Source organism: Typopeltis vanoorti, chromosome 7 (assembly GCF_054136105.1).
Source record: "Typopeltis vanoorti isolate ZY-2024b chromosome 7, IOZ_Tvanoo_1.0, whole genome shotgun sequence".
NCBI lineage: Eukaryota > Metazoa > Arthropoda > Arachnida > Uropygi > Thelyphonidae > Typopeltis > Typopeltis vanoorti.
In genome coordinates this window covers 32,356,116-32,367,162 of record NC_143555.1, presented here as the reverse complement: position 1 = coordinate 32,367,162, position 11,047 = coordinate 32,356,116, and the positions used below count along the sequence as shown (strand labels likewise).

Below are 11,047 nucleotides of genomic sequence, written 5' to 3'. Positions count from 1 at the left end.
AAAGTTCAGCAGTGAGAGCAATGTCATTGGAACAGATTGCTCTAGCTCTATGGGTTCGTGTTTTTAAGATACCAAATTGTTGAGAAGGGTAATGGTGTGATTGTTTGTGTAAGTATCTCCCTGTATGTGTGTGTTTTCTATAAACCGAAAATGATAAGAAACCTTCTGGGAGACGTGTGATCAGTGTGTCCAGGAAGGGTAGGCAGTCATTGGCTTCTAGTTCCATTGTAAAGTGGATTTTAGGGTGCTGGCTATTTAGATGCACTAAAAATGTATTCAATGTGTCTGGGCCACGTGGCCAAATAGCAAACACATCATCAACATAGCGTAGCCAGAGACTAGGTTTGAGAGTGGCTGTGTTGATAGCTAATTTTTCCAGATGTCCTATGTAGAAATTGGCTAAGGGGGAGAAAGGGGAGAACCCATAGCTGTCCCATCTAATTCTTTGTATATTTTCCCTTTTCAAGTAAAATAACCTGCCCCTGTACTGTGAATTTAAATAGCTGAAATATATCTGGGGGAAATTGTGAATTTAGTAATTCACAATTTCAAAACAAATGCACTCCTTTATCACATCCAGGAGTCTATGAAGTGCCCTGTTCTTGCCATCAAGCCTACTACGGACAGACAGGAAGAACTGTGGACATCTGCCTCAGTGAACACAAAAAATATATCCGACAATTTTGCTATGGCAAATCGGATCTGGCAGACCATGCTTTGGATATCCCTGCACACAGGATCAATTGAAAAGAAACAAAAGTAATGCACAGAAGCTTCTACAAGTCAGAGAGGTTGTTCCTGGAATCAACAGAAGCCTTAAAACATACTCCAAACCTTAACATATGTGTTGTATAAATCTACCAAAGATTTGGGAGACAGTCATCTTAAGACCAAATTAATATTTATTACTTTTATTTTTTAACCTAGACGGTGCCATATTAGGACTTTAGTCTTGTGTTGCACGCTGCAATTACTTTTACTAGCCCCACTGTTACACTGGATTGTGGTTGTTTTGCATTTGTAACAAACTTTGTGTTGTGTGCTCTGAAAATGCTGGACATAATACCAGCAAAATATTAGCTTTTAAGTTAATAAATAGTTATTTTCTTAATCATCTGTGTTCATATCAAACCATGAAAGCTATTACAAAAATGTCTGACGAACACATAAGCCTATCCCTGCAACATGTATTACAACTGCTGGTTTAATAAGACGACACTATACCTGCATGTATGGACTTCAAAGTCTATTATATCATGATACACTAATAATCATCCCCATCCAGCCAGAGTGCTGATCTGCATAAACTTGTTTTGTTCACATAAATGAATAAAGTGACTGCTTATATACTTTTATGAAATACACCTAAAATGAAGCTAACGTAGTTAGCTTATGTTTTGTGAGCAGTCTGCAAATTGATCATTACCACATGTTCTAGTGCAATGCTATGAAGTTAAGATAGAAATTAAATGCTCAAATGAGCCTCACTAATCTGACATACCTTTATAAAAGCAGATGGGACTACTGATGGGAATATTATCAGGTTCTGGAAAACAATTTTATGTTAAATCAGAGCAGGTATCAGCAGTCTTTCAGCTTATAACATTCCACCTAAAATATAATTTTTTTTTGTTCTTTAACCCATTGCATTTTACTATTTTGCAGTCTCAGATAACATAGCAAAACGTATTTCTTATTTCAACAGCACAGGTGAATGAAGAATCAAGTTCCTTGAATGGTATTCAAACAGATAAACTGTACATGAAAATCATTTCATTCTTAAGACTTATGAGACATTCTGTTTTTGAAAGCTTAGCTGTTATATCCAAGATGTACATTTAAATGCCAGTGCATATAATGAAACCAAGTTGTAAGGCAAGAATTTACAACCAAATGCAGTTTGTGAGGAACTGAAATGATTATGTAGTTGTTCTTATTTTATCATCAAGTAGTTATTTTTCATGCAAAAATATCTGAATAAAATTTATTGGGGTTTATTTTTGTAATTTCCGTAATTATGCTAACATTATTATACAATATCATACTAATCACTGGATAAAATATTCCTGATCTATAAGTAATGAGAAAGATTAAACAATAGTAATGAAAGCACTATATTGAATCATCAGATAATCAGAACCATAGTTTGCTAGTCCTTGAAAGGGTTAACGTCTGGAGTTAAATGATTTTAGCAAATTAATTTCACAATGTAATTAGATAAATGAGAGATCACAGCATATAAAAATTGATAAAATTATGCATTTGGTTCAATTATACTACTGCAAACATGTAATATTTAAATAATTATCACATGGCTTTAACTACATAATATTCTGGCACTGTCAACCTGAAATTGCCTGAATTATGTTAACAAACATTCCCATTTAACATAAAAAGTGTTTTTTGCAAAAGCTGAAATGTTAGTATATCATAAAAACATAACAAACAACAGATTGAAAAACAATAAAAAAATAAATATTTAGCTACTTGCTGATGCTTCTGTATTACACTTAACATTTTATAAAATTTAATTCTTGTTAATACGCTGTACAGTCAGTTGAATATTCAACCAATATGCTTATAAACCATAAGCAAAGTCTGCAAAAATGCAGACAAATAATTACTCATTATGATTTACATAATTAATTTCCTTGGTATTTCCCAAGGAAACTCTGGGCGTCCAAAATGTCCATAAACACTTGTCTTTTGGTAGATTGGGGTCTTCAAGTTTAATTCTCTGTAAAATAAATATGTGAAGGTTATTGGTAATGCATAAATGTGGCAAAAGTTATTGAAATCTATGATATCATGCACCTGACTCCCTGAATGCTTACGCATATAAATTAACAACTATTTGTAGTTACACATCTGATTTTACCATCAGATGTGTAACTAACTACAAAATAAGACCAGGCTGTAGAAGATATATTTCTAAAATATATCTTCTATATAGCAAGATGAATGACTTGAGACCACTTTGGGTCTTTAGCTAAGTTGAAAAGTAATAAAAGTAGATTGCTCTTATGGTAAAAAAAGAAAGAAAATAGTACAAGTGAATTTGAACATTACTTATTAAAATGATTGTGTACAAATGCTATAGAAGCCAACAGCAATCACATGACTTTAAAAAATAAAAAAAAAAAAAGAAGAAGAAGATAGATTACTACTATTTGCCAGCCTGGTTGGCTGAGCTATTAATGTAGCGCTCTCATCAAAAGGCTGCAGGTTCATATCCTACTGTGGGCATGGATGTTTTCATAATTATCTTTAGATGGTAAATGTATTTCGTTTTCCAGTATGAAACCACCTCCATACATATTGGAAGACTAAAGTGGCTTTAAAAAAAGTTCAATGTTTGGTCACTAAAGCTTGGTTTCCAGACTATGTAAAAAATAAAAAATTCCAAAAAAATAATAAAATCCTTAGCCCACCCAAACCAATAGTACAAGGCACCATGCCTTCTACTATTGGTTTATTTTATAAGTGGGAGATATAAAAAAAAATATGTGCTATACATAATGTATTTTTGTGTAATATACTGTATATACACACTCCAAATCCAGATAAAGAAAACATTTTTACTTTCATTTAATAATTATTTATAACTAACATTTATTGTAGCAGTTAAAATATACCATACATAATTAATTTAAAATTTTGCTAATGATTTATTTGATAATAATAGATTATATGAAAGATTTATTACATTGACAAGAAGTTATAATTACACTGGCTATGCTGGAATTCCAAAACTCACCATGATAGGCCCACACGAAGTATGCCTATCATTAACTCCTTAAACTCTTTCAGCAAGAGAACATTCATGCCTACCTTTGATAATCCATTCCACATATAAGCACATATAAATCTGAGAGGCTATTTCTACAATCTGCCATAGCAGTAAAGCATTCTCCAAATATTAAATTCGGCTTTCTCTCTTTACCAAAAATCTAGAAAACTATCCCATTACGATCTTCAACAAGATTCCATCATCACACTCCTACAGAGTACCAATCAAGTCTGTAGGACCCTCCTTTTACGCTCAGTTTGTGTTTGCTTCTTGTGGTTGTGCCTACATGCACATGCTTAGTGTATTTCTTTGTGCCCATGAAGATACCTTGGTAATAAGATAAAATATTGGCATAATAATTAAATAAATAAAAATGGTTAATTATGATCATTAGACATTTGTTTATTCCTTTAAACATCATATAATCAATTTAGACATCCAAACTAGACAAAGCAAGGTTTGAATTTATTCATATTAAAAAGAGCTGATAAACTTTATTAGGATACAATAATGCTTCTCTGCTTCTTATTAGGCTACAAGAATAAAACAATAAATGAAGGAATGATAATGTCAAGTTTTCAACAAAGACCATTCAGCACTGCATGGTTCAGATCTATTCATCCACTTCAGAAAGTGCTAAAAGAAAAAAAGTTATAGAATAACTTAAATGTAATCCTGGAATAAGTACCAAAAGAGATTATTATTATTACGTTACACCTCCAAGTAGTTCAAAGGCTCATCGAAAGAGGGTACACACTCCAAAACTCTCAGTCTCGACCAGCTACAGCAAACCACAACTACCATCATCATCTACTGTCCACTACCACTTGTATTTTTACAGACAATCACAAACATCCATGCCCATGGTGGGATTCAAACCTGCAGCCATTTGGCTGGAGAGCAGATATGCTAACCACTTAACTAAAGGAAGTGCCTGTAGTATATAAAGTGCCCTGCACCTGCAATAGACAGACAGGAAAATCAGCCAACATGTGCATGGAAGAACACAAAAAAATTCATTGCAGTCATGACTATGGTGAACTGGGCCTTACAGACTATGCTTTAGATATGGCTCATAGAATCATTTGGAAAAATCAGAGTAAATTTAGAAGAGAAAGACTATTTTTGGAATCTGCATCTACTCTACCGTCACCATACCCGACATCCGTGGCACATCTGAAAAAATAGCCAAGATTTTAAAAAAGTACAACCTACACACAGCATTTAAGCCCCACTGCAAACTTGCTACCCTTATCAGCTCTATAAAAGATCAGCTCCCTCCTCTCTCAGTGCCTGGAGTCTATATAGTACCCTGTTCCTGTAAACCGGTGTACTTTGGACAGACAGGCAGATCAGCTACTATCTGCCTAGAGGAACATAAGTCATACATCTGCAAACACGACTATGGTCAGTCAGGCCTGGCAGACCATGTCTTGGATACAACCCACAGGATCTCATGGACAAAAAACCACATGGTGGTTTTAATATGTGGATAAAAAACCACACGATAGTCAATAAGACTTTTCTTATTCCTTGCCTCTTCTCTTCATGTGAATTTGTGTACATTTTTATGTTGGAACATGATGTTAGTAATAACCAATCCAAGTCCTGAGCAGAAATCCAACAGGTATTTGCCATCATTATTAGCTTGGTCTTTTCTCCAAATTTTCCCAAAATATTTTTGTATATCTGACAATCATTTCCTACTCTGCTATTTAGATCCCCAACAAGGACCAACTTTTCCTTTTTCATTGTAGTTAAATATTATATATATATTAGAAATCATAAATATTAATACCTTCTTAGACATTATTATAAATATTATCTGTAATCCTTACTTAATTATTTTGCCTGGACGAAGGTCAAAGTTATCTTTGACTAGCTGATATAATTCTTGGTATGATTTCATAGATGTACCATAGGTAAAAATTGCAATTGATAAGGGATCAACAATTCCAATGGCATAAGAGAGCTGTTGAAAGAAATTTTTAATATAATATTAAAATATGTAATATAATATAACTTCTCAACTATATTAATTTACAAAAGTAATAATCTACCATAAATAATGATTCAATAACTAAGACAAGAGAAGTTTGTAATTATTTAGTTATTAAAATGAGTTTTCACAAAACAATGTTTTTACTGCACAAAACCAATCTATCATGCTGAAAATGATGTATACAACATAACAAAAATACTAACTTGCAAGAGTATCAGATTTTTTTTTTATAGCATAACATAGCACAGCCAACTCTCAATACAGCAAACTGTTAGGGCCTTGACCATAGGAATAGTTTGCAATCTTTTAGCATAGCACTGTACCAATGAGGCTTTGATTTCAACTTTTTATTAGATTGTTATAGTGAGTGAGTGTGCTGTGGTGAGAGCCATCTGTATCTTAACATGTAACTGATAAAGATCACTGCTGGTGGTTCAGCTTTGATTATAACTTTTCATTAGTTTGTTATAATCAAGTTTGCTGTGGGAAGAGCCAACTGTATCTTAGTATGTAACTGATAAAGATCACTGGTGGTTCAGCAACAATTTGATTTATATCTTTAAGCCAAGCACAGTAACAAAAAGATGTGAATTTTGACAATAGTTTGAAACTGTGCTCTGAAAATCGACTAAATATTAATAGGTGTTTATCAACTTTTCTAAATGCAAATTACACAAATGAGATAAAATTTGTTAAGATTAGAATAATTTCTTAAAGGACCATGACAGTTTCTTTAAGAACTCAGTTTAACATTTAGATTTATGAATTAAAGCCATTTTTTCCAGTTGATTCTAAAATGTCTTCATTCCTTTTTTTGTCTAATAATCTGTATATGTATTTTGAGTTCATCTCATGAATCTCATTTCACCTGTTTGTATTCTTTGTTTATTTTGTTTGTTTACTGCCCAAATTTCACTGCCATATATTAATGTGGGTACTACTAAAGTATTGTGTATTTTCAAGCATTTTTCTTTCCTTTTTCTACAATATTTGGATTGAGAGTTATCAGGCTTATAATCTGTAAAAATTTTGAAGTTTTTAATTTTGTCTTTTTTCTCCTTCATATCCAAGATAATGATAAACGTAACATGAAAACTGGAGAAAAAGATATCCTTGATGAATGGAGTAATTACTTCAAAAAATTGCTAAATGAAACAATTAGTGATAGCTGTGGTAAAAAAATAGTCAACAGGCATCCAATCAGGAATACATATCAATACTTGAAATAGAAAAAGCCATCAAAAGCCTGAAATGTGGAAAGGCAGCAGAAGTAGATAATAATATTTGACCAGAAATGCTTAAGTATGGAGGTATAAAAGTCTACAGTGGCTGCACTGCATAGTTTAGAAGGCCTGAACAGAGAGACGAATTCCAGATGATTGGAGTAGAGCTCTCAAAGTACCAATATATATATAAAAAGGGAAATAAAGAATGTGAGAATTACAGACATATTTCCCTACTGAGTGTTCCTGATAAGATTTATGCAAGTATACTTGATAAAAGTTGAGAAGGATTGTGGAATGGAAGCTTAGTGAAAAACAAGCTGGATTCAGCACAAATAGAAGCTGTCAGAGAAATAGTTGAGAAACCATGGGAATATAACAAAGATTTGTACAGGTAACCCTCGTATAACACGGATGTTAGGTTCCATAGAAATGCCGCATTATATAAATCGCGTTATGCGAGACTTAGATCACATAGAAAAGGTAGGGTTAGGTTCCGAAATCGTTTTTTTTTAAATTATATAAACAACAATGACATATCCAACAAAAACAATATTTTTATTTAATTCAGGTAATTCATGTAAGTTAAGAAAACATAAACTATGAGACAAATACGTAGTATAAAATTATAAAAATTACAAATTGTACATAAATGTTTTAGACACAATAAAATAAAGCGCATATTTTAATCGTCATCACTGTTTTCAGAAATAACATTTCATTAATGTTCTTTAAGTGGCCGGAGGTCGTCACCACTTGAAATCTCTTGGACATCATTTGTATAATTCTCATTGCATACTTTGGCTAGTTTAGTCATCAAGAAGTCAGTAATAAGACTCTGCTTTCCACTATGCTGCAATTTTTTTATTAAGTTCATAATATGGCACTAAACAAATATTCAATTGTCTCGTGAATTTTCCCTAACGCTCAATTGAGGGATCATTATCCAAAATAGCTTCCTAACTTTCTTGCCAAGCCAATCATTCTGCTAATTTCTTTAAACTGAATTCTTTAACAGATTCGTCACAATCAGAATCTTTGGCAGAACTTTCCCCGCCATTTGGTTCGACGGCATCTATTAATTGTACCAGTTCCTCCTCATTTAAATCTGTTTCTGCATCAATTAATTCACTAATTTCATTTTCAACCATATCGCAAAAGCCCTCTCCACCAAAAAATGTGTACGACGTTTATTATATGACATAGTTCGGCATCCACTGGAGGTATGAAATTTTGTTCCAGAATGGCTTCAGGCCATTTTTTTTTCAGCAAGCTTTCAGCATAGAGGGTTGTAATTCCTTAATGGACAGAGAAATAATTTTCACACAATTCAATATTGAAAACTCTTTCCACGCTTGAGGCAGCATCATGTTTGGATTTGATTCCATTTTTTCCAAAATTAATTGGAATGTTCGCCAAATATAATATGACTTAAATGTTGATATTATTTCTTGGTCGAGTGGTTGAATAAGCGAAGTAGTATTAGGCAGTAAAAAAGTTATTTTAATATTCGGATGGCATAAATTTGTTGGGTGGCCTGGTGCGTTAACTAAAATTAGTAGAATTTTGAAGTCCATATTCTTTTTCTTTGTGTACCTTTCTACATCGGATACAAAACACTTGAAAAACCAATTTTCAAACATGTTAGCTGTAACCCATGCCTTTATGTTGGCCTGCCAATAAACAGGTAGGGTGGACTTGTGGAGCCCTTTCATCGCACGAGGATTTGCAGATCGGTTAATAAACATTGGTTTTGTCATGTAATCACCTGATGCATTACTACAAAACAGTAGAATAATTCTATCTTTGGAAACTTTGAATCCAGGAGCTGATCTTTCATTTTTCGAAATATAGGTGCGTTTTAGCATTTTTTTCCAATATAACCCAAATTCATCTACATTGAACACCTGGTCTGCACTATAACCACCTTCTTTAATGATTTTTAAAAGTTCTGCTGGGCATTTCTGGGCAGCTTCAACGTCTGCTGATGCTGATTCTCCCTGGATTTTAAGATTATACAAAGAAAACCGCTTTTTAAATTTTTCGAACCAACCCTTACTGGCACAAAATCAAGTTTTTACTGGCACAAAATCCAGTAAGAACTTGATCAAGATTCTGAAGAATCTTGATCAAATTCTTTTAAATGTTTATAAACTTTGAGAGCTTTTCTTCTGAGTTGCTTGATAAGGTATCCATCCAAAGGAATTTTCTTTTGAGTGCAATCTTCTATCCAAATCATTAGAGATGTCTCCATTTTTTCTATTAGAATATCACGAACACGAGCAACACGTTTTGCACTTACCGTTGACCCAGCAATAACACTTTCTCGGATTTTATGTTCATTTTGTTTGATTGTTCAAATTGTTGATTCATTTAAATTCAGAGTCCTTGCAGCAACAACTCATGGTTTTTCTCTAATTTTGAACCGATCCAAGATTTTAATTTTTTCTTTGAGAGAAATGAATTTCCTCTTCAATGTTGGTTTTTTCCCCTTTCGTTTCAGTTATAGTGGCCATTACAATAAAAATAAATTTCTACATAAAACAAGCATTACATATATAACTCACCAGAAAATAAACTGCTCAGCTTGAGAGTAACACACTTATGATTTTTAATGTGCTTTCCTGGCAGAAAACAAAGACAATTTTCAACAATAAACACTTTATACAGTAAACCCTAGATGGCGAACCTATGGCACTCGTGCCACAGGTGGAACATCTGAAAATTTTGCTGGCACGTCAACAATTTACAGGTGATATCCTTTTATATGCTTATAAATTATTCGATTTTTTTTTAATTATTACAATATGTACAAGCTGAATTTTGTTTTACACAAGAGAGCAGCTATAAAGACGTGCATATGATTGGTGCAGTATTACAAAAAATCGCACGACCCAAAGACAAAGGCAACTGCAAGTGTTAAATTGAAATGCTAATTCTCTTCAATTGAATATAACATCTGAAAACTGTCATAACAACATTCACTATTAGTTTTTAACACATTCACAACAGGTTGTCATTTATCGTTCCGACGGAACTTCTCATTACTGACTGGCTCAACTCACACAAACGTTTCAACCCTTGGTTGAATTTTATGGCTTCTTGTTTGCGTTTGAGGTGGCAGGCGAACTCACATTCATTATATAGCATGTTTCAATTCTTGGTAGAATTTTATTTTAAGTTAGCCTTTGTGATCTGTCATAATGACATCAAGAATTTCAAATGCAATAAAACAAACACTTATTTCATAATTGAAAAATTGGACAATAGTTTTTAGTTAGATACTGTGTTTCAGTGCAGCATATGGTTTTGCTCAAGTCTATACAGCATAGAGTCTGTGACAGGGGACATACGATTTAGAACAATTTAAAACAAAATTCGATACTTTTAACTATTTGAGCGATATAGGCAGACACAAATTTAATGAAGGTAAAATTTGATTTTTAAGGCCTGTGGTCAAAAATATATGAAAACAAAAAAAAATAAAGGGTTACTAGAAATTGTAGACTGCGTTATATCAAAACCCGGTTGAACAAGGGATACTACAATTTGTAGACCGCGTTATATCGAAACCGCGTTGTATAAGTACCGTGTAATATATGAGGGTTACCTGTATTTAAGTTTTGTAAATCTGGAAAAGACATATCACAAGATGCTAAGAGAAAAGCTATTCAAAACTCTATAGTTATGTAGTGTTAATGGGGCTTTATTTGAGTTGTAAGTCAGCAGTTAGAATTGAAGGAAGTACAGGAAGGTTGTTTAATGTTAAATCTGGTGTGAGACAATGATGTACATTATCTCCTCTGTTATTCATTATCTATACGCATCACATTATGAAGGAAAGTGGTATTAAACCTGATATCAAAATTGGAGATGTCAATCTCAGTTCTTTGCTTTATGCAGATGATGTTATACTTCTAAATAAATCTGTTACAAATCTGCAAGATTCCCTGACTAAATTGAATAACTGTTAGAATAGATATGGAATGAAGGTCAGCAATAACAAGACAAAGACAATGAAAATTGGCAGAA

At 33.0% G+C, this 11,047-nt stretch overlaps 1 protein-coding gene across 1 annotated transcript in view; it reads right to left on the bottom strand.

Annotated features, from left to right (window-relative positions):
* Nucleotides 1-1,070: 1,070 nt before the first annotated feature.
* Nucleotides 1,071-11,047, bottom strand: part of LOC150104566 (S-adenosylmethionine synthase-like) — a 196,569-nt gene continuing 186,592 nt past the window's right edge. The window contains exons 8-9 of the mRNA XM_090395782.1: nucleotides 5,629-5,762; nucleotides 1,071-2,737 (exon numbers count right to left, since the gene is read on the bottom strand). Coding sequence (XP_090251908.1) covers nucleotides 2,635-2,737; nucleotides 5,629-5,762 — 237 coding nt within the window. The 3' untranslated portion in view covers nucleotides 1,071-2,634. The remainder of the gene's footprint in view (nucleotides 2,738-5,628; nucleotides 5,763-11,047) is intronic.